Source organism: Sphaerodactylus townsendi, linkage group LG06 (assembly GCF_021028975.2).
Source record: "Sphaerodactylus townsendi isolate TG3544 linkage group LG06, MPM_Stown_v2.3, whole genome shotgun sequence".
Lineage (NCBI taxonomy): Eukaryota > Metazoa > Chordata > Lepidosauria > Squamata > Sphaerodactylidae > Sphaerodactylus > Sphaerodactylus townsendi.
In genome coordinates this window covers 24,472,219-24,500,011 of record NC_059430.1, presented here as the reverse complement: position 1 = coordinate 24,500,011, position 27,793 = coordinate 24,472,219, and the positions used below count along the sequence as shown (strand labels likewise).

Genomic DNA, 27,793 nt, shown 5'->3' with positions numbered 1-27,793 from the left:
AAGCCTTCCTGCGGCCCTTTGCCATTTAGATTATTCAGAGGAAGCACCGATCTCTGTCCTTACTGCCCGCGGTCCGGTACAGCCTCATATGATGGACATCCAAACCCAATCTCAGCAGAGGGAAGGTATTCGCGCCCCAGAACCTGGTCCACATTTTCTCAGATGCCAGCCTGTCAGAATGGGGAGCCAAGCTGGAGCAACACCTTGCTCAGGGGGCCTGGTCGGCAACCCAGTCCCAGTTACCCATCAATGTCCTAGAAGTCAAAGCAATCTTCTTAGCCCTCAAGGCTTTCCGGCATCTGGTCCTCCGCAGGCACGTGGTCATCCATACGGACAACACATCGGCCAAGTGTTACCTGAATCATCAAGGGGGATCCAGAGCCTCGCAGTTGCACAAGGAAGCCTTTTGGATCTTCATGTGGGCCGAGATCAACCTTGCATCTCTGAGAGCCGAACATGTGAGAGGATTATGGAGCTCCTTTCACAAGGATATTCACCCTGCCCTAGGTTTTTAACTGATGATTCTGTGTGTGTGTGTGTGTGTGTGTGTGTGTGTGTGCGTGTGTGTGTGTGTGTGTGTGTGTGCATGTGTGTTCCAACTTTAACTTATCTTATGATGTTCTTTTATACTTCTCTTGGAGGCGTCGTCCATCTTGGTGGGTGGTTTCCACCCCCGACTCAGGGAGGCAGGAAGAAGAATTCCGTCACTTTCTGTCGAGGCTGAGGTCCAATTAGCCAGATCCTTTCCTGCCTCGACAGGGAGTGCATGAGATTCTTGGTCCTCCGTACCTGAATTTTCTCCTCAACGCTACAAGGCTTAATCCGTCCTCCTGTCTCTGTCTCTCTCTCCTTTCTGATTCTCTCTGATTCTTTGTCTTTGTCTAACAGTAAGTAGGGGCTAGGGAAACCAGTTCCCCCCTCCCCCCCCCCACCTCTTCCCCCTCCAAAAAGAGTGAGAGAAAGAGTCAACCCCAAAATGGCTGCCCAACGCTTCTCTCCCCGGAGAGGGAACTTTCACCGCTCGGCGGCAGAAGCCACTAGGGCTTCTAACAAACGGCTGAACCCCGCCCTAACCGCAGACCCCCCCAGGGGCTTCCCTCAACAAACGCCCGGACACCCAGGCAACGGCGCTCCGAGCGCCACAGCGGACCGCGGCAAGAAGCCGCTTGCGAAGCGCGCCAGCTCCGCCCCCGCCGCAACGCAGGACCGCGCGAGGGCTCCGACGGACGAACCGCATCCCAAGCGCCAGCTCGCCTTCCCGGCTACTTCCTTCTCTCCTCCGCGGAGAGCGCCCGAGCACTCAAGCGCCCCGGCTTCCTCCTCAGGCGCGCACTCGGCAACGACCCCCGCCCCGACTGCTCTGGGCAGGGAAAACATCCAAATGGCCCAGACGGCGCTCACAGAGGGAGAACGGATGCCCTCTCCCACCTCTAACGCAGCGCTTGACCAGACCTCAGTAGTACTCAGGCAAGTACCCCCCCGCGAGGGGGAAAACACCATGGAATTGGAGGGAGGGGAAGTAATGGTTAACGCTGAGTCCCCTTTTGATTGGCAATCCCTCTCCCCTGCGGATTTCGCCTCCTTTCTTAATAAAGCCATTGAAGACAAAATGCTGCAGTTTCACAGACAGGCTGAGAACCTGTCAGGGGCAACTCAGACTGGTGCGCATGGGTCTAGGGGTTACCCTAGCTCCCCATCGCAGGGTCCAGGACCTTCATACCAGGGACACCCTAGGGGCCACCCTGGGTTCCCCCCACAGGACCCACCTTCCCCTCCCCATGGGCAAACTAGGGGTTACCCTAGACTCCCATCAACAGACCCACTCCACTTCCCTGGAGATGAGGAAGTGAGCGTAGAGGAAGAGGAACAGGACACGGTCCATTTTTCTGATTCTGAAGAGCTACCAGCCCTACCAGATAACTCCTACAAATGTTTCAAAGACGAAGAGCTGGCCTTCCTCATTGCAAAAACTACTACCGCCTTAGATTTGCAAGATACAGAAGACGCTCAAGTCCCAGGCGCCGCTGCTTCTCTACCACCCATTAAGGGCTGCCCCAAAGGCAGCACACGCTTTTCCCCTCAGGATGAGGAGGCTCGGCTGGTCTTCCCTATTCCCGAGTTCTTCATCAAGAAAATCAAAAAAGAATGGGAGAACCCAGCGGCAAACAAACACAGTCTTTCCTCCATTAAGAAACGGTACCTAGTGCCGGAATACGTGGAATCTATCCTGCAAGTGCCACCGGTAGAGGCACCCATAGTGGCTATTCAATCATCAGGCCTCTTAGTTAAGGAAGGAGAGGGTAACATCTGCGACCCTCTCGACAAAAGAACTGATGCCATGCTTAAGCGCTCCCACGAATCCATCGCCAGCTCTGTAAAAGCACTTGCTCCAGCATCCACGGTTGCGAGGGCCTTGCTTGTATGGGCAAACCGTGCCCTGGAACTCCTGCCCCCTGAGCAGGTTGCTGTCAGAGAAGGCTTGGATCGCATCAAAACAGGCGCAGCCTTTATAGCAGATGCCACCTTAGATGCCATCATCTTATCCTCAAGAGCCATAGCCTCTTCTTTGGTCGCTCGCCGCAACGCGTGGGTCAGATCATGGCAAGCAGATGTGCATTCCAAAACCCTCCTCACAAGTTACTCCTTCCAAGGTCAGGCACTCTTCGGAGAAGACCTGCAACCCATTTTGGTAGAGACCAAAGATAAAAAGAAGACCCTCCCAAAGTTTCTCCGTTCAGATGGAAACAAGAGCTGGACCAGGTCCTCTCCCTCAACATCTTTCTTTTGCTCCCACAGAGTACTCCCTAGAGCCCCAAGGGACGGTAAGACCTCCTCCTGGTTTCCCAGGGATTCCAGAAACAACTCTTGGTCTAACAGAGGATCCGGTTCCTTTCGTAAAAGAGGGAACTTCAGACCCAGATTTGACAAGGGCAACAGACAGGAGGGAGCAACAAAATCCTGACTCCTCTCCTGTTGGGGGACGTCTCCTTCTCTTCCAACAGGCTTGGGAACACGAACACGCAGATGCATGGACGAAGGAGACGATTTCCCAAGGATACGCAATAGAGTTTCTTTCCTTCCCTCCCCCTCGGTTCATTCCTTCCCCACTCAGCAACCAAAAGGAAAAAGCCTCCAGAACTCTGAAGGCCATAGCACACCTTCTATCAATCAACGCCATAGAACCGGTTCCGAGGGAGGAAACCTTCTCAGGTCATTACTCTCATTTCTTTACGGTCCCCAAAAAGAACGGGGACTGGAGGGCAATTCTCAACCTCAGAACAGTCAACAAATTTCTAAAACTGCGAAGGTTCAAGATGGAATCTCTCCGCACCATCTTGGAAGCCCTCAGTCCGGGAGACTTCATGGCCTCACTAGACCTGGCAGAGGCCTACCTTCACATACCCATCAGACCCTCACACAGAAAATTTTTAAGATTTGCAGTGGAAAACAACCACTATCAATTCAGGGCTCTCCCGTTTGGCCTAGCCTCGGCCCCCCGTGTTTTCTCCAAGACCCTCCTGGCCCCGATAACCCTACTCAGACATCGGGGGATCCACATACACCCTTACCTCGATGACCTGCTAATACGTTCCAGGACCAAGATCAAGGCCTTGCAGGACCTGGAACAGGTCATCAACACCCTTCAACAACACGGGTTCCTAATCAACAGAGAAAAGAGCAACCTGTCTCCTACTCAACGGATCCTCCATCTGGGAGCCATCATCGACTCCACTCAGAGCTCGCTCTTCCTCCCAGAGGAGAAGATTCACAAGATTCAGCAGATGGTGGGATCCCTCATGCATCCCAAAACCGCTTCTCTTCTGTTCCTGGTAAAACTCCTAGGAATTCTAATATCAGCTATAGACCTGACACAATGGGGAAGATTCCATGCTCGTCCCCTGCAGTTTCTTCTCCGCCCGTTCCAGCAGGACATTATCCACAAGCGGGATCGTTCCATCCTTCTACCACGCTCCCTCAAGAAACAGATGCAATGGTGGCTGCAACATCAGAACCTCAATCACGGAAAACAATTTCTGTTTCCAAATCAGCTTCAAATATTCACAGACGCCAGCCTACAAGGCTGGGGTGCCAGTCTCAACCAACACTACACACAGGGGAAGTGGGACAAGCAAACCTCCAAACTACCCATCAACGTGTTGGAGGTAAGAGCGATCTTATTGGCCCTCCAGTCTCTCCGGACCCACATATTGGGCCAGCACATTCTGATACGTACAGACAACATTGCGGCCAGGTCGTATCTCAACAATCAGGGTGGCTCACGATCCTCACGTCTGTTCAGAGAAGCTGCCAAGATAATAGCATGGGCAGAGATCAACCTCTTGAGCATCAAGGCGGAACACATCAAGGGCACCCTGAACCTCAACGCGGACTGGTTGAGCCGGCAAACAGTCTCCCCAGCGGAATGGTCCTTGAACAGACAGACCTTCTTGAACATCACACGCAGATTCGGACGACCAATCATCGACTTGTTCGCCACGCCTCAGAATGCACAAGTCCCGACCTTTATGTCCAGATTCTATCACCGTCAGGCAATGGCAGTGGATGCCCTGTCAAGTCAATGGCCCCCCGGCCTGTTATATGCTTTTCCACCGATCCCGATCATTCCCAAACTGCTCAGGAAGATCATTGCAGAGGGAGCTCGTGTGATTCTGGTAGCACCTTTGTGGCCAAGAAGACCTTGGTTTTCAACAATTCAAGAATTGGCCACGTCTCCTCCATTCCAGATCCCAGTCTTCCCAGAATTACTTCATCAGGGACCCCTGTTTCATCCCAACCCAGACTGGCTAAAACTGACCGTTTGGCTGTTGAACGGCAGAAGTTAATTAAGAAGGGTTACTCCAGAGAGGTGACCAACACCCTTCTGGCCTCCAGAAGACCAGCCACTCTACGGATCTACAACTATACGTGGAAACGCTTTGTTGCTTGGGCCAGATCGAAGAGAATTGATCCAGAATCCCCTCCGCTTTCTTCCGTCCTAGATTTCCTCCAAGACGGTTTCCGGGCCGGACTCAGAAGCAACACCTTAAAAAGGCAAGTCGCGGCCCTCTCCACGGTCTGGCACCATTTTCAGGGGTTTCCGGCCACACAACACCCAGATGTGATCCGTTTCCTAAAAGGGGTTCAACAGTCTCAGCCCCCCATCTGCCACCGGTTCCCTTCCTGGAGGCTACACACAGTCTTGTCAGCCCTCACTAAAGCCCCCTTCGAGCCGATCCAAACTATCCCCCTGAAATGGCTCAGGATGAAGGCACTCTTCCTAACGGCCATCACATCAGCAAGGAGGGTTTCAGAAATTCGCGCCCTTTCCATCAATCCCAACCTATGCGTCTTCCATGACGACAAAGTAGTCCTCCGTATGGACCCTACCTTTCGACCAAAAGCAGCATCCGCCTTCCACTTACAGCAGGACATTGTGCTTCCAACCTTCTGTCCTCGACCTACTCACCCAAAAGAACGTTCATGGCATACCCTGGACGCTAGAAGGGCGATCAAGACCTTCATCATAAGAACGGAACTATTTAGGAAAACTCAAACGCTGTTCATCAATATAGAAAATCCTAAATTAGGTCACGCCATGTCTACAGCTTCCATCAGTGCTAACCTAAAAGCTTGCATTGTGGAGTCTTACAAGTCCTTGGACATTCCAGTCCCACTAGGGATCACAGCCCATTCCACCAGGTCAGCGGCCTTCAGGCATAATGCCTCTGTCTAACAGATTTGCAAGGCAGCTATCTGGTCAACCCCCTCCACCTTTGTGAAGCACTACAAGCTTCAATCATGGGGGGCAGCTGACACGGTCTTTGGCTGTAGGGTACTGGAACACATTATAGAGGCTTAACGACAGCCCCCCCGTTTAGGGACACTGCTTTGGGAGGTCCCACCAAGATGGACGACGCCTCCAAGAGAACGGTCAATTGGTTCACTTACCGTGAAGAGACCTTCTCTTGTAGGCGGAGACCATCTTGGCCCTCCCTGTGCGTCGTTAAGTAATAGAATGAGTTCCACTACTGACCAAAAAACCTACCTTAGAAAATCCGTTTAGGTTCTTCATCATTGCCCAACTCGGGTACGTACCCTTAGACAGTTGTCGTTATAGTAAGGGCTTAGTTAATGTCGTTAGTTAAGTTCTTGTTGTTTGTCTCCTGTGAGACTCTTGCTTTTTCCTACTGTTACTTATACTGCTCAGTCAATCGGATACTGGCTAATTGGACCTCAGCCTCGACAGGAAGTGACGGAATTCTTCTTCCTGCCTCCCTGAGTCGGGGGTGGAAACCACCCACCAAGATGGTCTCCGCCTACAAGAGAAGGTCTCTTCACGGTAAGTGAACCAATTGACCGTTCTCTGGTTTTAGTTGTTGCATGCCTGGGTGGACCTGACTGGGCTGAAAGATGAGATCTAAATCTTTTAAATAAAACAATAAGCTAACTCACACGCAAGTTCCGCTTGATTCTGTGTACTCAGGATTGCACCTTGTGTCTAATAGTGACTTTCCCAAAAATTGAGGAAGGGCAAATATTTCTGAAGTGAAAATAAAACTTTCAACTTTCAGTTCTGTGTGTTTCGGGGAAGTTTGGTGAAAGAAACCAGTTTTTTGCTCTTAATAGTGCCATTTTTAGATTATACGCTTATGAAACATAATAGAATTTGAAAACAAAATACATGCTCGGTTTGGCTTTAGCTATTTAGAAAGAGCCAGCTTGGTGCAATGGTTAAGTGTCAGACAAGTATGTGGAAAACCCAGGTCTGAATCCCATTCTGCTATGGAAACTTTCTGGACCTTTGGCCAGTCTTACACTCTCAGCCTCAGCCCTGGCAAGTATTTGGATGCCGGACCCCCAAAGAATACCAGGGGCGTGACGATGGCAAAAAAATAATAATCAGAAAGAAGCCGCTTGAGTCAGGCCTTCTTGTTCGGGGAATCTAGTTGTCCTTGATCCTCTGAGACCTGCTGCTCAGCCATGAAATCACTAGGCATCCATGTGTAAACCTGCCTACTCTCCACGTGTAAGAGAAGGTTACTCAAATTGCAACATGTTGTTCCAGCTGGGTCTGGTACATACAACATATAGGTACTTAGCATTCAAAATGAATTGTTTAATTTGCTCTATAGCAAGGTGTATATAAAGTTTAACCATGTACTAAAAAGCTGGTGCTTTTAAACAAAATTGTAATGTTAGAAAAGTTTAGTTTCAGGAAAACTTTAAAAGGAAATTTCTATCAATCTGTTGTGCCAGATGGCACTTCTGTACCCAAATGCAGTAACATTGTATTCGAACAGGAGGTATGCTTTATCAACTGATCTGCTACAAATTTATTTCTGCTTGCTGGCTATTTCAAGGGCAGCTTGTCTCTAGTATTCATAAATTGTGCCTCCTGGTCAGGAATTCTTATTTTAGTAGGGTCCATACACTCTTCAGTCACAAAGCTATTCTAGATTTTTTAATACAGGGCAAAGAAAAAAATATATTGAAGTAGGCCTTATGGCCTTATACCCCCCTCTATGTAAAAGAAGATTGATATACTGTCAGGCTCAATTAGATCCAATTGTGGTGGCTTTTGCCAAAGAGAACAATGTAGCTTTTGTGACCCACTCCCAGTAGAAAGCATGAAAGGTTTTAAATAAAAACAGCAATGGTAATTTAGGTACTGGTTTCCTCTTGAGAGCACAGTGGAGGTCCAGTAAAACATTATTCTGAATACAAGGGTGGGTTCCCCTCCCTTCCCACCCAAGGCAGAAACATCATAATATTTTTTCCTGTCCTAAAACATAAAGAGTATTCCCAGTACTTCAGTCTGTCAGTATGCATTGGAAGCATGAGGGAAAATTGCCACTGCAGGTGATGCTACAGCTAAAATACCACGTGGTCCTTTGCTATGATCAACCGGCCGATGTACCTGAAGCACGTTGTTGGGAGAATAAGCGGAGAGCAGTGGAGAGAACAGTTGGAATGGAGCAGAGTAGCTTTCCGACAGCCGCTGGAAGTGCTTGAAATGCAAATGTACAGGAACTCCTGACCATCCCCCACCCCTGCCCTCCACATGGAGGAAAAGTAGCTTAAATACAGCCAGGCCTGGAGAGGAATGTTAAAAAGAAGGAAAGAACCACCCCTCCTCCCTTCCATAGGGACCCTCACACAGCAAGATTCAGTATGCATGACTGAACAAGCAAGCAAGCAAGGACAGCTCCTCTTTTAACTTTCCTGAACAATGGCTGCAGCCCCTCCCACCATTTCACATTCTCTCTAACCCCCCCCCCTTGTAATAAGAAAAGAGAAGGGAGAGAAAGCTGAGCTGCATGACTTAAGAGATCAGCTTTGTTTTATGTACTCTAAGTCTTCCTCACCCCTAACACTTATTTTAAAACTCTAGGACCAGTTTAAAAAAAAACTCCCATCAATTTCTGCACAAAAGGTACAGACTGGTACAAACGGATGCTGCTTTAGACAGTTTTAAACATCCATTTTCAGCTTTTTACTTAAAGTTTAGGTGACACAATCATACTTCTCTTTCTCACCCTGTCCCACATTTACACAGTTCATTTTTAATGCACTCACACAAAACTGAAGTTTGATCTATTAACTTCAGCTAGAAAACAAAAAGCCGAAACTGCCTTATCATTCCCTGCATCTGTATCCCCCCCTTCCCTGCACTATTACATCAGCAGCCATTTGCCCAAAACTGAGCTAAAAGTTGTTATTGGACAGGTTCAATTCCAAATTGCACATAAAGAACATAGGCGAAGTTAGGAATTCTAACAGATCTGTCTCTCAAATGGAACCAGTTGCTGTGCTGTGAACTTCTGATTTTGAAGTCATTCAGCCGCCTGCACTGAATGGACAAAGGCATCCAATTCCTTTGATTCACTCGACCAAACTGCTCATTGATAGAGAAGAGAGAGGACAACAACTCTGTAAGTTTCCTTTCCTCACAACTTGTAGATCAATGTACCTGCCTTTTAAAAGACAACACAGATGCAACTTTTTTCAAAAACATACTTCATATTTCCTTTTTTATTATATAAATATCAGTTTAACCTTTTACTGTAAGAATATAAAATGTTTTAAGAGGATCTTTGTTTTTATACAAATTCACAAACAGTACATTTAATCCATGATGGGGTTACGTGTCTGAGCTTGTCTAAATTCCATGGCCTGCAACTGTGGAGGATTTGAAAATCTGCACAACTACCACTTCTTTCCCCCCATCATCCTTTGTGTTTTCTTCAACACTGTCCTCTTCCTCCTTTTAAAGACAAGTAGTCAAGAACTAGCTTTATTTTAATGGCTGAACAGAAACACAGAGATGAAATTGGACTTCTATTCTTGTTACAACAGCAAGTCAGCCTGTTCGGCACCTCTTTTCTGCTTCCACGCAGGAAGCCTGGTACTTGACCTAGGTAATTTGAGAGAAGGGTAGGTGGGAATTTGCATATATATTTAAGAAACTGAGTTTCTATTTCACATTTCTTTTAAACATAAACCCAATAATCAGTTTGGATGTTCACGCTACACTTGTTTGTGCTAGAAGAACAAACATGCAAAAAGCACTGTTGGGTTCCCAAAAACTTTAGACAGGGAGTGAGAGGCACAAAGATAGTGTAGGTGGGACACCCAGGGGAACCATCCTTTCTCTACCCCCCCACCCACCCCCAATCACAAACCCAAGGGATAACATCTTTCCAGTCTAGGCACAAAAGTATTTCAGTCTCAACATCTTTCTTGAAAAAAAATTTGGGGGGGAGGGGGCAAAAAAAACGAGGTAGCCAAACATTTATATAGAGAGAATATATTCAGCAGAAAAAAGTGTACTTAAAATTCACAAGGACAGCCACTTCAAATGTCTTTCAAAATTATACCATGTAAGAAAAGGAACACCAAAGAGAAGAAATGAATTTTAAAAGGTGAGCTTAGTCAAGCTTATGAAAGGGTGTTCTGTGGTAGGGGTCTTTTTTGTTATGTAGTTCAAATTTTAAAAAAAAGCAGGTCACAGTTTGTCTAATGAAAGTACAAGTGAGGATTCAATTGTTCCAACCCTCCCACTCACCTTCCAAATGGCAGGCTATGTGGTATCTGAACTATAAAGAAAAAAGATGGAAGGAAAGAGGAAGGAAATGACAAGGGAGGATCCTAACTGTTTGTAAAAGGTGACCTCTGCAGAGAATCAAGTTATTCTTAATGAACAGTAAAGGAAAGATAGTGATGGAGTACGTTGGATACAGCATAAAATGGAGCTGACAAAGAATAACTGTGGTTTGATGCCCCCACTGCCCTCCCCAAGCAACAGTGCGCAGAATGACTGCATTTCAGTTGATGCTCCAATTAGTGCAGTGTCAAAGAAACATCACCTGCTCTAGGAGAGATAAGTGTAAAGGGCATCCCTGTTTCTAGCCTCCAGATTTTTGTGGGGGAGGAGAATAGTTCCGGCCCAGTATCTGGAAAAAGATGAAGAGAGGTAGAACAATATCTACAGGCTGTCTAAGTTGAAGAAAGAATGGGGTGGCGGACTACATGTAGCATAGTGCGAGTTGGTGCACGAGCATAATGGGAAAGGGTTGGTAAAGAAAGAGACTTATGTGCTTGCCCAATAAAGAGCAGTTGGGGAGTTAAAACAATAGCGGGCTAAGTTAAGTTTTCTTCTTCCATCCCTAGTGCAGAGGGGGGGTGGAATCAGATTTGGAGAAAGGGGCTATATTCATCCCCAGTGCATAAAAGATTGAGAAGCTGCATTCCCAATAGAAAAGATAAGGGCAGTGATACTGTATCCATCCACAGTGAAGGCTGATATAGAGTGCAGTTGTCTCCCTCCAGTGCAGGAGAGGGAATTATGAAAGAATGGTAGTTTCCCTCTTTCCCACCCCCACTGCTGGGGCAGGTCAGGGCAGGCAGGCAAGCAAGTACTGAGGATACTTTCCCCTCCCTCCCTCCAGTGCTGGAGGCGCATCCCCCCCCCTCTACTGCAGCAGTCAGTCGGTAAGTCCTTCCAGAAGAGCGGGGGTCTCCAGGCTGACCCCTCCTCTCACCTGACCTTCTCGCTCTCAGTCATTTGCCAGAGTCCTAAGTTGAGCACCTTGAGGCAGGGAAGTTGAGTGATGCGCTCAAGGCCCCGTTTTGTGATGCGGGTGCAGCCATAGAGGTCAATGCCAGTCAGCTGGCTGAGGTGCTCGGCAATAAGCTCCAAGCCCTTGTCGGTGATCCGGACACACTGGCCAATGTTGAGAGTGCGCAGTCCGTGCATTTGGCGCACCATGCGGTTGATGCCCTCGTCGCTAATGTGGCAGGAGCAAAGGGAGAGTGAGCGCAACCCATCCAGGCCCTGTGCAATATAGGCCAGGCTTTGGTCTCCCACTTTGTCACAGAAAGACACATCCAAGCCAGAGAGGCGCAAACTGCCCATCGCCAGGTGCATGATGCCCGTGTCACTGATGTTGTCGCAGGAGCGCAGGTTGAGGGTGCGCAGGCTGCTCATGTGCGACAGGTACAGCAGTCCCGCATCCGAGATCCCCCCACAAAAGCTGAGGTTGAGCTGGCGCAGGCGAGTCAGTCCTCGGGCCAGATGCTTGAGTGAGAGGTCGCTGAGCTTCTGGCAGTCCTGCAACGTGAGTTGCTCCAAGCCCAGGCAGCCCTCCGCCGCGCTGCGTGTCATGCCTGCCAAGTGCCCAATGCCCACGTCCGAGAGGTGTCGGCAGGAGCGCAAGTTGAGGCTCTTGAGGCGCTGCAGGCCCCAGGCGATGAGCAAGAGGCCCGTGTTGGTGATGTTGCTGCAGCCGCCCAGCTCCAGCACCTCCAGGCCCTTGAGGTACTGGGCAATGCGGCCCAGGCTGCTGTCGGTAATCTGCTTGCACAGGCTCAGGTTGAGCGCCCGCAGCGAGCCGATCTCGGCCACGAAGGCGTGGCCCAGGCCGTTGTCGGTGAGGTTGTAGCAGCCGCTCAGGTTGAGGCTCTCGATCTCCGCCATGCCCTGGATCACGTAGCTCAGGCTGCGCCGCAGCGACAGGATCTGCACCCGCCGGATGCCCCGCGCCGCCAGGCTGGGGAAGAGCGAGGGGTTGGCCCGCCGCAGGTGCAGCTTGGCTTCCACGCCCCGCCACACCGAGCGGTGGTAGGCGGCGTCGCGCCAGGCCGTGCACACCTGCGCCACCCGGCCCTTGTCCCGCACCTCCAGGTAGCCGAAGATCATGGCCAGCAGCTCCGGGAACAGGCACGAGATGTGCGTCTCCATCGCCCGGGCCCGGCCCGCCTCGGCGCAGCCACCCGGGCCCGGCCACCGCCGCTCCCGCCGCCGCCGGGGCCCCGCCGCCGCCCGACCCAGCCTCCGCGGCGGCACTCGGGAAGAAGGCGCAGGGGGAGAAGGAAAGGACGGAGACGCGCTGTCGGCCGCGGCTGCTCCTGCCGCCGACCGGGGCTTCACATCGCCAGGCCAAGCGAGCGCTGGACTGGAAGGTGGCGTCGGCGGAGCGGCCCGGCCTGTGGCGCCTCCTGGCTCTATCCGCGCCGCCACGCCGAGCAGGCCGCGCCGCCGCCTGGCCGCTTTCCTGAGGCGGCCCCGCGCCGCATCGCGCCCAGCCCGGGCTCTCCTCGCCGCCGCCTCTTCCCCCGCGCCTCCTTTGTCTGGCGGCCGCCGCTTCTCGGCCCGGCCCCGCCGCCGGCGCAGGCGAGGGAAAGGCGCGCTGTGGAGCGTCCGCCGCCTCCGCTTTGGCGACCCGCCTCCCGCGCTGCCTCTGCTGGGCAGGCTCCGACTCGCGCGCTCCCTCCTCGCTGGCTGCCGGGCCCGGCGCCGCGCTCAGGCCGGGCGGGGGAGGGGAAGCGACGACGACGACGACGGCGGCCGCGGGGCCGGGCTTGCTACGCCACCTCCCCGCGCCGCCTGCGCAGTGGTAGGATCCGGAACACTCCGAGCCGTCGCCGTGGCAACCGCCCCCTCCCTCTGTCCTCCCTCCCTCTTTCCTCAGGCCCGGAGGATTAACCCTTGCGCCGCTGCAGGGGGATGACGGCTCGTCTAGGAGAAAGGGGTGGGGGGGGATTTGATTTCTGTCTGGGCGGTAGCTGCGGGGTGAGCTGTCAGGTTAGGGCAGGGGCTTCTCGGTTGCTAAGGAGACCCTCCTGCCTGCAGGGGAAGGTGCCAGTCGCGCACCGGGGAGCGGGGAGCGAAGCCCTTTCCCTTCCACCTCGACCACCCTCGGTGGGGTGGCCTGGAGGAAGGTGAGGGGGGGAAAAGTTATTTTTAGTAGGTCGTGGAGTTGCCGGGGGGATTTCTCCCGTCTGAACGGATTAGCCGTCTTGGGTTGATGGGAAACACAATGTTGGACTGTTGCATCAGTCAATGTGAGAGTCACTGAATGAAGGGATTGAGTGAAGCGATGTTGAACAGCGGTTGTTAAGAAGGTGCAAAATTATTAAGGAGACAAAACTCCGCAGTAGCACTGGAGGGGGGGGGGGTCACAAACAAACCGGGTGTTGTGTAATGAAAGGGTGTTCCTAAACTCTTTGTGTTAAATCAAGAGTGCCGAGCTTAATGCCTCGCAGGGGAGGTTCTGAATAAAAATGCACAATTATGTCATTGCATAAACAGCAGTCTTGTGGCACATTCATCTTGGGGTAGGTACCACAAGAGCCCTCTTTATTTTTATTGCAACAGACTCACAAAACTATGCCTTTGGAGTTAAGGCTGTGGAAGTCAATCAGTGAATGTAAATGTGGGTGAAATGGTTCTGTTTAAATGCCTGCTCCTACTTGGACTTGTTGAAATTAGACTTGTTTCAGTGTTTGATTTTTCAGAGATCCCTGGACCCAAAACCTGATAATATTTGCAGGCTTCTAGTGGGGTTTTATGAGCAGACGTATGGCTCAGACTCAAATCGCCTTGTCAGATTTGGCACATCTTCTTGAGGTGGGGATTTTACTGACATTTAGCCATATATGACTGTTCACTCCATCCTAAAACCCCTAAAAATCTAATTATATACAGGGTTAATTGCATTACATTTAGAAACAAGAAAGTAATCTCAAGCTTCTCCACTTAGCTGTTTTTATATATATATATACATACCAGTGATATATGCTCATTTATGCAAACATGAACCTGTGTATCCAGCTAATGCTCTCTGTCTACCTTTCCTCAAAGAGGCTCTCTTTCCCATGCTTTTCCCATGTAGTAGGTTAGGTTGAGAGAATGTGACTAGCCCACAGTCATCCAGTAGACTTCATGCTAGTTTGGGACTTGAACCCATGACCTGATCCGGCACTCTACCACTAAACCACACTGGCTGTGTACTAAATAGAATATTCTATTGATTGTGGACTCATGCTGTGAATGGTGATTCCCCTAGTATACCTGTCGGCCATGTCCTGAATGGTAATTTCACCAGTCCGGATGTGATCATTTGATCAGCATTCATCTGTGTTCTGTCAAATAATGAGGAAAATCTTGTCTTACTTTTGTGGGAAGTTTAGGGAAGCAGGGGAGCAGATTCTTCTTCCTACTTGGCAAGATAGTACAGACAATTTCTTTAGGTAGTGCAATCCTAAAGAGAATTATTGTAATGTAATATTCATTTCAATGGACTTGAAGACTAGAGTAACTCTGCATAGAATTGTATGGTAAGATTCTGTGCATGGTTACTGAGTAGTAAATACCACTGAATTCAATGGAAGTTACTTCTGGACAAACCCACTGAAAATTACACTGGATAATACTATCTTTAGCTTATTAGTGCAAGAGCCCTATGCTGGTTGGTTATAGAGGTTTTTCTTTAGCCTCTGTGGGTATAGTCCTGAGCATGCTGCACTGAAATTCCCATGACATCTGTGAAGGATGCACATTTGCAAAGACTGACTCATTGATCCTAAACATTTATACTTCTATTACATATCTGTCACTCCATTATAATGTCAGAATTGCGTTGGCATAATATCAAATCTTGTGATTTTGTGCTGACCTGCTATAGGTATTGACATGCCTCGTCCTAAAAACATCTGTTGTAATGCAGCAAATCTGAAATGGAGCCAGTAGATTTTCTCTAGGGACTGTAAACAATCCTTGTTTGTATGTATGTATGTTGGGAAGTGTTACCAGGTTGCAACCAACCTATGGCACACCCAATCAAGCAAGTTGGAAAAGAAGCTGAGGAAGTCTGCCATGAGCCTTCCTTGGTGGTCCCCCATCCAAGTACTAACCCTGTCAAGACTGATGAGATCAGGCTAATACCACGCTACTTGCCTTCCCTGTCCTTGTTTATAGGGCAACATTTTTACTTTACTGAGCATTCAGCATTAACTGCAGTTGCATTATTGAAAATAATGATATATATTTGACCAAAAGGACTCGATGGAAGCTATCATGCTGACATTTTAAGTCAATTCAATTCAACCTTTAATGGCATACAAAATTGCAAATACACTTACAATTCAGAACATTTAAATATTGGTATTTAAAATGTTTTCTAAGAACTTAGCCACTGCCAAGGTATTCGATAGACTACAATCATTTAACAAAAAGCGAGTGGCCTGGAATTTAGAGTGACTAAGCCTTGGAAGCAACAAAGGGTGGATTAAAATCATGCGCAGGTTACTATGAAGATGACATTCCAGGAGGATATGAGATATGATTTCAGGAGATCCACATCCGCGACGGCATAGTCTCTGTTGCTTGGGAATTTGGAGGTATCTCCCAGAAGTAACCACTGATGGAAAGCTGTTGAGTCGTGCTAACATAAATGCGCTGCGTTGCTTAATAGATGACAGAGTTCTATTTAATGTTCTATTTAATGTTGAAGCATACTTACCTGGGAGTAAGCCATATTGAAAACAGTGGGAGTAACTTGTAAAGATATATAGGGTTGCACTGAATACAAGTTTACAAGATAGTTAACTATTGTAAACTTGGACTTGCTGAGTTGGGCTGCAATTTTAGGACTTCCTTTGGATTGGTGTTAATCTGGTGGATCAATTGCGTGTAGGTGGTTCATGTTTTATGAGAGATCTGGAGTTTGATCAACTAACACTACTGTTTAATACAAAAAAAGTAGTGATGCTACAACTTCACTCATTACTCAAGACTGGCATTGCATTAGCATTGCTCATGACTGGCATAGGAAAAAGGGAGTTGAGTCTAGTTGAATTAAGGTCAATAACCTTTTTGTGTTGGACTATATATACTGTTTCTGTCACGTCTTTGCAAGTGTTATATTGTGTTATCTTCTGTACATGGGATATTTCTCTTGATAAACTTAATTGGTAGCAGTAAGTACCAGAACATGGCTACCAATCTTGATCCTCTTTGATCTGAGATTGCAAATGCCTTAACAGACCAGGTGCTCGGGAGCAACAGCCGCACAAGGCCATTGCTTTCACATCCTGCATGTGAGCTCCCAAAGGCACCTGTTGGGCCACTGCGAGTAGCAGAGAGCTGGACTAGATGCACTCTGGTCTGATCCAGCTGGCTTGTTCTTATGTTCTTAACAGTGATTACTCATAAAGGCCTTGGTAGTGGTAGATAGTGCCATGAAGCAGCCTGCTTATGGTGACCTTATAGGGTTTTCAAGACCAAAAATGTTCAGAGATGGTTTGCAAATTGCCTGCCTCTGCCTAGCAACCCTTGTATTCTTTGGTGGTCTCCTATCCAAATACTAATAATGACTGACGCTGTTTTGGTTCATCAGATCTGATGAAATTGGGCCAGCTTGGGCTATCCACATCAGGGCTTTAAAGGTCTTAGATTAATTTAATTAGCTCCCCCTCTTTCTTACTAGTATTTTCCATATTTACTTCCTGTGACCAGTTAGTGCTAGAAATCTATCCCATATTCCTTGAGCCATAGAAGTTCAAGCCCACTTATTTGTACTGCGGTGTGATTCTACTTATTCAAGTATTCCGAAAGAATTAAGAATCGGACACATTCCTTATAAGAGCTGAGGAGAAGAGTTGGTTTTTATACCCCACTTTTCTCTACTGGTAAGGAGTCTCAAAGCGACTTATAAAATCCTTCCCTTCCTCTTCCCACAACAGTCACCTTGTGAGGTAGGTGGGGCTGAGAGAGTTTTGAGAGAACTGTGACTGGCCCAAGGTCCCTCGGCAGGCTTCACGTGGAAGAGTGTGAGATCAAACTTGGATTTGCAGGTTTGTGCCACACAGAAAATAATGGATGGGGAAAAGAGCCTTGCAGCATACGCTTTGCATATACAAGGTCGTGCATTTGATCCCCAGCATCTCCAGTTTAAGAATCTCAAGTAGCAAGTGGTGGGAAATACATTTTTTTCCTCAGACCCCAGAGAGCTCCTGCCAGTCAGAGCAGACAAAATTGAGCTAAACGGACCCTGGGTCTAAGGCAGCTTCATAAATTCTTGTCAAAGGTACATTTGCAAGAAGGAATACATAATAAAATCCAGAAGCCTGAAGCAAAAACCATCCCATATGCTAGAAGTGAAGATAAAAACTTCAGCTCACTCCCCAACAGTCAAACCTTTGTATGTTGTATTTGAACGTGAATTCCACTGAGTTTAATGGAGTTTACTTCCAAGAACAGGATTACATACTTGGTGTGGGGGAAAAACACGATGCATGAGATTTGTGATAAGAATTTTCTGCTGTTAAAAGCAGAAATTAATTAATATCCCCAAGTGACTGTTTTGAAGATTGAATAAGCGTAACTGGAGGGAAGGAGCGTTTAACTTTTTTGTCCCATTGCCTCTTCAATTATTTAAATCACCCCTCTAAAGATACAGTTAGCTCCATCGCAGGAGAAGACAGGTACAAGTGATGTATCAACTTTTTCCTTCTGTGGAGCTAATTAGAGCTTTAGAGGAGCAATGTAACTAGTTGAAAAGGTGTGGGAGGAAAGAGCTGAAACTCCCACTAGGTTTGGAGTCTGTGATGTTAAACATGTTGATACAGCAGTAAATTTATTTGAAATAAACAAGATAGTTGAAATCCTATGGATATGCACCAAGAAAACGTAGAGAGGATTGGCCTGTTTGGGATCTTACTCATACATCAGGTTAACAGTTGCTCTCAGTGCCTCTGGACTGTGGTGAATCATTATGGTGGGCATTGAATTGTCCAATAAAGGAATTTTCCAGTAAAGGACAATGAGGGAAACTTTGATCTATTTATTCCAGCTTCCAGTTATGTTCTGGCTTCGAAAGTCTTCAAAGGCTTATGAGTATGTGGTTTTTTCAGTCTGCTTGTGTGTGACTTACTGATCAACATTGAAAATACCACATACTCTTGGAGACTTTCGAAGCCAGAACACATCCAGAACCTGGCCAGCTCGTGTTGGGCTTTCAATATTTAATTAATATCTATCCCTACCTAAGGAGACTAGGGAAGCGATTGTAATAGTGCTGACTAGTTCTTATGGATGTACTTATGACTGTATGAGAGAAACACTTGAAGGTGTAGTGGGGCATCACTGAGACACAGCCCCTTAGGTGTATGTATTGTAGACTTAGTAAACTCACAGATTATACCATCTACGTTTGCTAGCCAAGTTGTGTGCAAATGTTGTTGGTTTGTTATTTCTGTTGCACACTGCCTTTCTGTTATACACATCTAAAGACCCGACAAACATCTGCTTCTGTCACCATCTCGGTCAACCAAGGCTTCTGTACATGAATTCTCTCGCCTTCAATAGTCTGTACCTCTCTTCTGTCTTGGTATGCAGGAAATACAAAACAATCATGTGCATTAAAATTCATTTAAATAATTTTCAGGATCAGAATTTTGACTGAAAGTATGTTAAATATATAGTGTCATAATCACATACCCTGCATAGGACACAATTGCAGGCATAGAATTTTCTAATGTACAGAATGGTAGTCACTTATGAGATTTAAGACTGTAACACTGCCATAACACAATAACACACCTTTCTAAGCACATTGACTTTAGCAGACTACAAAAATATTACTCTACTTAGGAGCGCAGAGCTCTTAGAACAAAAGTAGACATTGGCCTTTCCTGCATTCACAGCTTACCCCAGATTTTCCCAGTCGTCAAACTTTATGTCTTAGAAATGTTTTTTGTGAAATCATTCTGCAGAACTTCTTTTCCTCCAGTGTTCTGGGTTTTTTTTTCTCTTTGTTAATTAGTTGCTTTTATTCTACATGCTACTGCTGAAAACTTATTATTGCTGATGGTGGTGGAATGTCATCCATGTTGCAGAAGAAGGGGTATGTGGATAAGGGCCAGGTGTTTGGTGGGGTGGAGAAATAAATATTGTTTCAACATGATTGCACACTGAAGGAAAGCTAGCTTGTAAGCCAGTTGAAAAAAAATTACAGTAGAAGTACTTCAGAAAACAACAGAAGAAAAATGAAGAAAAAACAACAGAGGGGTAAAAGTGCAGAATTCAAAGGAAAAAAAAGTAACATTTGGCAGCAAGATACATATAGTAAATGACTCATGTAGAAAAGGCCATTATCTGCAAATGTATGTATGTTTTTCTCTACTAGATTTATTTTTACAAACACATCTTCAGGGGTATTATCTCCAGCAAGAAATAGTATATGGTAGTTGAAATCTCACAGGGGAAAACAGTTTTTATTAGAAAACTGCAAATCATTCCAAAGTGCTCCAATAACAAATTTGAAGTTGCTCAAAGTTACTTTTCATTTTTAAAAATGGGACAAAATTCATATATCTGCATACAATATAACCTTGTTGAAGATGGAACAAGCTTGTTTTCTGCTCCTCCAGAGACTAGGGCAAGGAGTAATGAATTCAAAGTACAGGAAAAGAGATTCCACCTAAATATTAGGAAGAATTTCCTAATGGTAAGAGCTGTTCGACAGTGGAATACACTGCCTCAGGGTGTAGCGGAGTCTCCCACCCCTGGCCTTCATGCTTTTAAAAGCACATCACTGGGCTGTGCTGGCAATTGCTCTCCCCAGGCCCCCGGCCTCCGTGCCCACCCAAGCCCCACCCCTGGCCTTCACGCTTTTAAAACACGTCACTGGGCTGGGCTGGCAATTGCTCTCCCCAGGCCCCCAGCCTCTGTGCCCACCCAAGCCCCGCCCCAGCCTTCACACTTTTAAAGCACATCACTGGGCTGGGCTGGCAATTGCTCTCCCCAGGCCCCTGGCCTCTGTGCCCACCCAAGCCCCACCCCCGGCCTTCACGCTTTTAAAGCACATCACTGGGCTGGGCTGGCAATTGCTCTCCCCAGGCCCCCTGGCCTCTGTGCCCACCCAAGCCCCGCCCCCGGCCTTCACGCTTTTAAAGCACATCGCTGGGCTGGCAATTGCTCTCCCCAGGCCCCTGGCCTCCAGGCCCCCCCTGGCCTCCATGCCCACCCAATAGAGGTGTTCCTCCCATTGGGCAAAGTGGGCAGCTGTCCAGGGCGCCACCTTGTGGTGGGCAACAAAATTGCAGGTTCGTTTGTGGGGGATTTTGTATTTTCAGTGGTTTTTTCCGTTTTTGGCCTACAGAGCATGAATTTTTCAAGGCTAGCACAGGAGTAGGGAACCTGCGGCTCTCCAGATGTTCAGGAACTACAATTCCCATCAGCCTCTGTCAGCATAGCCAATTGGCCTTGCTGGTAGGGGCTGATGGGAATTGTAGTTCCTGAACATCTGGAGAGCCGCAGGTTCCCTACCCCTGGGCTAGCAGCACCAAAATTTCAGGGATTTTTTGGGAGACTCTCCTGATGATATGACCCGGGGCAGGGCCATGCCCGAAATTGTCTCTGGGTGCCATTTTTCCTCCATATGCCTCTGACTGCCACAGAGCTAAAGAAAGGCTGGCTGCCAGTGCCTTTGCCTCCTATACTGGTGGGGGTGCCCCTTGCACGAGCAGAGGAGGCAAATGCATCAGCACAGCCCCATGCCCTCTCCATGACACAATTCAGCCCCCTCAATAAGATTGGGCCATTAGAGTTGCTTTTCAAAAAATAGGAAAATTATTAATAAACTAATTAATCCTATTCCTGAGGTATCACTTTCAAATAACTTTTCTGATATTTTTCAGCAATTACTTGATAATTAGGTCACTGTGAAAATATACATCTGTCAAGTTCAGTTTACTCAGGAACTGGGGAAGTGCAAATCATTCTGGACAAAATGACATCAATTCGTTTCTTTTGGTATTGAGAATCAGTCTGGGGGTATTTTTACACATTCTGAATAATGCACTTGTGAAATGACAAAATCCACTTGCAAACAATTGCTAGAAGGGCATTAAAAGTGGATTGAAAGTGCATTATTTAGCATGTGTGGCATAACGTGAACTCCTGTAAAATCTAGTTTTGCTTATCTACCTAATTTTTATCTCTTTTGGTATTATTCTTTTTGTGTATTATCACAATAATAAAACATAACTTTCAAAAGAGATATGCAGTCTTCTATGCTTTAGAATGAATAGCTAAATTCTTGCGGGGAATCTGTAATATTGCTTTCATTGTTTATATAAAAATAAAACACAGATACAAAGTTTGAATTATCATTCATTGTGTTGTGTCATTTCCTCATTGACTCTGTGTGTGCGAGAGAGAGTGAGTGAGTGTGAGTGTGAAGTTCAATCAAGCTGCCCAATCTATGGTGACCCCTTATGGAGTTTTCAAGGGAAGAGACAAATAGAGGTGGTTTGCCTACACCTTCCTTTGCATAGCAACCCTGGTATTCCTTGGTGGTCTCTCATTCAAGTACTAGCCAGGACTGACCCTGCTTTAGTTAGATAAACTAAATTCAACTGAATCTGCTGTAACATCACAAGATGCAAGGAGATGGTTAGAAATTGGCCAACAAATGAACAGTAATTCACTACACTAGTTTCAGTATCTTTAGTTGTATTCTAAAGAATTTTAACACTGGGAATTCAAATCAGCAATGATCCTTTTAATCTTTGGTGCAGTAATACTTGACAGGGGACATATTGATCACCACTGATCCATTATCATCTGGCTACCTGGATCCATGCCATGCCAATATTGAGCCTATACTACTGTAATGCATTCTACAAGATCTTCCCTTAAAGTAAACTGAGAGCCTCCAGTTAGTGCAGAATGGGGCACTTCAAGCGTGTTCAATACACCTGGGGCAGTAATCAATTTTGGGATGGTATCAGATTTTAGGTAAAATCTGCTCCCCATTTGCAATGGGTTCTGATAGCCTGTGGAAGGGAGTCATCTTCCATCCTTAGATTTTGAAAATGGTTTCAGCATGAGAATCAAGCAGGGATGTCCCCTCCCTGTTTAGGGCAAAAATGATATTCTTCCACGCATGTGCATTGCATTGGAGCAATGTAAGCACAACAGAGACAGTGAAAAACAGGTTCTTCAATAAGTACCACTTGGGCTTACATAAAAATTATATGCCTAAAATCTGTGTATTATAAATAGGTATAGGTATAGGTATATCTATTTAAGCAAAATTGCTCCCATCTCAAATGTCTTTTTAATGTCCTTTTTCCTTTGGAAGGGGATGATACGTGATTATTTAATTGTGCTATTTGCAGTCTACCCTTCTCACTGAGATTCAAGGTAAGTCACGGTATAAATCCGAACAGTCAACAGGATGAGATGTCAAATGAACAGTGCATTAAGAAATCTGAAACCAAGCAACAAATCTAAAACAGAGCTGAAAACAAAGCATAAGCATTAACATATTTAATGATACAGGAATTATGTAGCAGGATCATACTTAAAGCAACAACCAGGATGTACTATGCGCAGTAGTATAGACTATTGTCCCTATCACTTTACTAAAGCACCTTTCTAAATCATTTTGTATAAGGACAGCTCTATTATTTGTGTTGGAAATGCTCTCCCGAATAATTCAGTTTTGCAGTTTGTGGAGCGTCAGGAGAATGGGAGTCTTCCTGGCCTTATCAAGTGGGCCATTCCATTGACTGGAGGGCCAGAACAGAGGGCCAATTGGTGAGAACCTGCATAATCCTTGTGGTGTTGGTTAATGGCCGCTGGACAACCATGGGGGTGGGGAGTGCTGCATGCACCTTTGAGCGGCCTGCCACCTGCCAGGACCGTCCCTGTTTCCCCTTACCCCTGACTTCATTCCTCCAACCTCCTCTCTCTCCCTAGCAGAGACACAGGATGTTGCAGTTGGGTTCACAGAACCTTTATTGAGGGGACGCCGGTCTTCAAACCACCACCTTGGAGGTTCGGATGAAATGAAGGGCAAAAAGCACTACAAGTTGGTTTGGAATTTACCAAGTACGGCAAAAATACTAACGACAGCTACATGTAATAGACATAAAATCTTCAAAATTAAAAGAATGGATTAATAAGGTTTGAAGACATGCTGAAATGGCAAAACTGACTGTGGCTGAAATCTTAAGTAAGCCCCACCAAATAGAATGGTATTTCCTTCCCAATAGACCTGCTTAGACTTGATCACTGTGTGTGCTTGAGATACAGCTAAAATAACATAGGCTCATTCCGCACATGCAGAATAATGCACTTTCAAACTGCTTTCAGTGCTCTTTGAAGCTGTGCGGAATGGCAAAATCCACTTGCAAACAGTTGTGAAAGTGGTTTGAAAACGCATTATTTTGCGTGTGCGGAAGGGGCCTTAGTCACTTTTAATAGTCTTTACAAATTATAATGTAGATATAATATGTGAGGGCCAGCGTGATGTAGCGGTTAAGGTGTTGGACTAAGACAATCCCCATCCGTTCTATGGAAGCTAGCTGAGTGACCTTGGGCCAGCCATACACCCTCAGCCCTGACCCTGGTTAGTATTTGGATGGGAGCCCTCCAAGGAATACCAGGATCACTATGTAGAGGCAGGCAATGGCAAATTGCCTTTGAAAGTCTCTTGCTGTGAAAACAGGGTGGGTTTTTTAGCGGTATCTCTACAAAAAGACTCATTCTTGCTGGTATAATCTTAATATTTACTACCAAATGGAAGTTTCATTTTTAGACAGGTAACTTTTTAGATTAGTTTTACATTATGTCAGAGATTACTGAATTGATTATGCTATTAGAAATACATATCTAGATAATAATGACATTATTGCGAGATGAACTATATCTTCCATTTCAGTTGGGCCACTAGGCCTTCTTTGTTACGATGTTTGCATTTTCCATGCATGCCTTACCTTATCCATAGGTAGAGAATTTAATTAAAATATTCCCAAGCTGGGTCTCTTTTACAGCCTGCTGCCATTATAGATTTTCTCCTTCAGGGAGAGAATAATATGAAAGACCTCAGGCTGTACACACAAAGATCCCCTGAGAAGTATCCTGCTTAGAACATTTCACTTTCATCTTTACTGCTTGTCCCTCCCACCTACACTTAGCTTCTTGTGCAGATCTGTTCCATTCCAAACAATTGTTTATTCATTGAACTTCTTGAAACTTAGCACTTAAGAGGTAAGGGGTTCATTCTGTTTACATAGATTTGCAAAGGAACAATGGGATTAAAGTCTTTTTCTCAGTGCTGTATGTTTGTATTAGAACATTTTTATTGTGAAGAAGAGGCATGTTATCTCTGCAGACATAAATTCACAGTTTTGAAAACTGCAAAACTAAACATCTGTGATAATATCTTCTAGATGGAAAACTGCCCAAAATAATCTTACAGAAACCTCAAGAAGAGCATGCCATTGTGAATGGATTAATGGAATTGATTTACCAAAATTTTTAATGGTGCATGAATATACAGTCTCATACTACATAATTAAAAACTAATCCTTATTTCATGATAAATAAACTTTGAACTACGAAGTATCTTAAACAGAAAACTATTTAAACTATCTTTAGGTAGATTTTTCCTCAAAAAGCATTTATTTTATTTTAATCCAAAAAAATCCAATTTTTGTTTTTATTTTTTAAATCATGGATGTTTATTAAAACCCTATGGTCAATTGTGCCATGACAGGGAAAAATGATGTGGTTAAGGTGTAAATATATTTGTTCGTAAAGTTTTAGGTATCAATAAAAATTATTTGGACCCACTTATAAATTTTGCTATCCCTCAGGGGATATCCCTGTACGCAAATATGGCATCTACCAGATAAGGAGCTTGATTGGCCTGTATACAGCAGTGTCATGGCTGGCCGCAAATAGGCTGATAGAGAATTTAGTACTGGGAGATTAATTTGTTCTTAATTTCTCCCATCATATTATATGGTTTTCTCTCCTTCAGGCACACAATAAATTGAATCTTCTTTGGGAACTTTTTCTGGCTGAGTAGGATAACATATGGCATCATCTAATCAAAGTTAATACTTTTACAACCTATTGCTCTTGTTGGGAGAATTAAGCATGTGCTAAAATCTCTCTCTTTGAAATTAATGGGACGTAGAAGCACTTAACTTTGGCTGGATTGGATCTAGTCACTATGCTAGACTTTTCTCTCTGATTCACATGGCATTTTTTTTATTCCCAAAGAAATGAGAAATGGACAAGCTTCGTGGAACTGAAACTAACTTCCCAGTGGCTGTTAATATCCTCCAACGGGACTGTTAGTAGCTTGATTATAGTGCCTAAAGAAAGTAAATTTAACATTTCCAGTGATTACAGAAGGGAAGCCATGTTAGTCTATTGCAGGCAAAATAAACTGGAGTCCTGTGTCACCTGGCTTAGACCATCAAGTACTCTAGCATAAGCATTGATGGGATATAGGTCGCTTCCTTTGTAACAGAATAGGATTAGATGCAAATATTTATGCTAGAATGAAAACGTATTATTTTTAAGGTGCCACAAGACTCCAATTTTCATATTTCTAACCACTTTCCTCTTTCATTTACCCTGTTAATTGTGATTAAATGACAACTTCCTTTCCTAGATTTCCCCCGGTCCCTCCCCAATACCTGATTGTAATCCAGTTCTTTTGGAGTCTCCATTTCATTAATCCCATTTAAATGCCCTTTTGAATTATTGTTGCCTTGTCATTATCTCTGTTTTTATTTCCTTTTTACTACTCCCTGACAATCTGATATGAGTATGACATATTAGGAGAATTAAGCAGTAAAAATGTATTTGGATTGTAGCTCTTCAAACTGCGGGGGGCCGGGGGAGGTACTACCTTTAAATGGTTCTTTACTTGACACCAACAATTCTCCTTGCTCACAAAAAAAATTACATCAGACAGAGGGCTAAGCTATATTGCTTTTCTATGTTCTATAATATAGCTTTATTACTAAAGCTATAATATAACTATAATAAAGCTATATTGTAATAAAGCTATAATATAGCTTTATTACAATGATTACAGAGGGGAAGACGTTAGTCTATTGTAGGGAAAATAAACTGGAGTCTTGTGCCACCTTAAAGACCATTAAGTATTCTAGCATAAGCATTGATAGGATACAGGTCACTTCCTTATAAATAGAATATAATTAGATTATTATTACTAAATTATTACTAATTATTAACATTATTGCTAATTACTAATTATTACTAAAGCTATGTTACTTTTCTACTTGATGGCATACTTTTTAATGAGAAAAATATACAACCATACAATACTCCATGTGCAACCTAAAGTAGTACAGTCCAAAAATAAACCTTAGTATTTGACTGATAATTATATGAGGAAATGCAGGTGAGGATAAAAACCTACTGTGTCAGTGCCTAGAGTCAAGTCAAGTATTGGCCATGTCTCCAGCTGATGGCTGTCATTGCCAAATAGTGTGATATCCTTCTGTTAATTGACTTCAGTGGACTCAGGAGGGTGCAAAGCTGCTTATGATGCTGCTGTAGTCCTCCTCAATCAATATTTCTGCCTGCAATCACTGTGGTTGCCCAAATGTTGATGAAACAAGGGCTGATGGGAATTATAGTCCATGAACATGGAATTGGACACTCCTGGTCTAGATCAAGGGATGCAACTGCACCTTTCTATTCTGCATTCGTTAGACCTCACCTGGGATATTGTGTACAGTTCTGGGCACTGGAATTCAAGAAGGATATTGACAAGCTGGAACGGGTCCAGAGGGCAACCAAAATGGTAAAAGGTCTGGAATCCATGCCCTACGAGGAGAGACTGAGGGGGCTGGGTATGTTTAGTTTGGTAAAGAGAAGGTTAAGAGGTGACATGATAGCCATGTTTAGATATTTGAAGGGATGTCATGTTGGTGAGGGAGCAAGACTAAGACCAGGAGTAATGGGTTCAAAGTGAAGGAAAAGAGATTCCACCTAAACATAAGGAAAAGCTTCCTGACAGTAAGGGCTGTTCAATAGTGGAATGCACTAGAAGAAGGAGAAGAAGAAGAAGAAGAAGAAGGAGGAGGAGGAGGAGGAGCAGCAGCAGCAGCAGCAGCAGCAGCAGCAGCAGCAGTTTGGATTTATAACCCCCCCCCTTCTCTCCTGTAGGAGACTCAAAGGGGCTTACAATCTCCTTGCCCTCCCCCCCTCACAACAAACACCCTGTGAGGTGGGTGGGCTGAGAGAAGCTGTGACTAGTCCAAGGTCACCCAGCTAGCATGTGTGGGAGGGCACAGGCTAATCTGAATTCCCCAGATAAGCCTCTACAGCTCAGGCGGCAGAGTGGGGAATCAAACCCCGTTCCTCCAGATTAGAATGGACCTGCTCTTAACCACTACGCCACTGCTGCTCAGAGTGTGGTGGAGTCTCCTTCTTTGGAGGTTTTTTAAACAGGGGCTGGATGGCCATCTGTCAGGAGTGCTTTGATTATGTGTTCCTGCATTTCAGGGGGTTGGACTTGATAGCCCTTGTGGTCTCTTCCAACTCTATGATTCCATGATTCTAAGGCTCATTCCGCACATGCAGAATAATGCACTTTCAAACTGCTTTCAGTGCTCTTTGAAGCTGTGCGGAATGGCAAAATCCACTTGCAAACAGTTGTGAAAGTGGTTT

At 45.7% G+C, this 27,793-nt stretch overlaps 2 protein-coding genes across 2 annotated transcripts in view; one reads left to right on the top strand and one right to left on the bottom strand.

Annotated features, from left to right (window-relative positions):
• Nucleotides 1-27,793, top strand: part of WNT5B (Wnt family member 5B) — a 124,635-nt gene that overhangs the window by 53,634 nt on the left and 43,208 nt on the right. The window lies entirely within an intron of this gene.
• FBXL14 (F-box and leucine rich repeat protein 14) lies at nucleotides 9,030-12,372 on the bottom strand. Its single transcript, XM_048500215.1, has one exon. The coding sequence runs from the start codon at nucleotides 12,239-12,241 to the stop codon at nucleotides 11,039-11,041; it is 1,203 nt and encodes a 400-aa protein (XP_048356172.1). The 5' UTR covers nucleotides 12,242-12,372; the 3' UTR covers nucleotides 9,030-11,038.

What these genes read in the sequence shown, in the direction of transcription:
- FBXL14 (XM_048500215.1), bottom strand. Translation starts at nt 12,241, where the DNA reads ATGGAGACGCACATCTCGTGCCTGTTCCCGGAGCTGCTGGCCATGATC.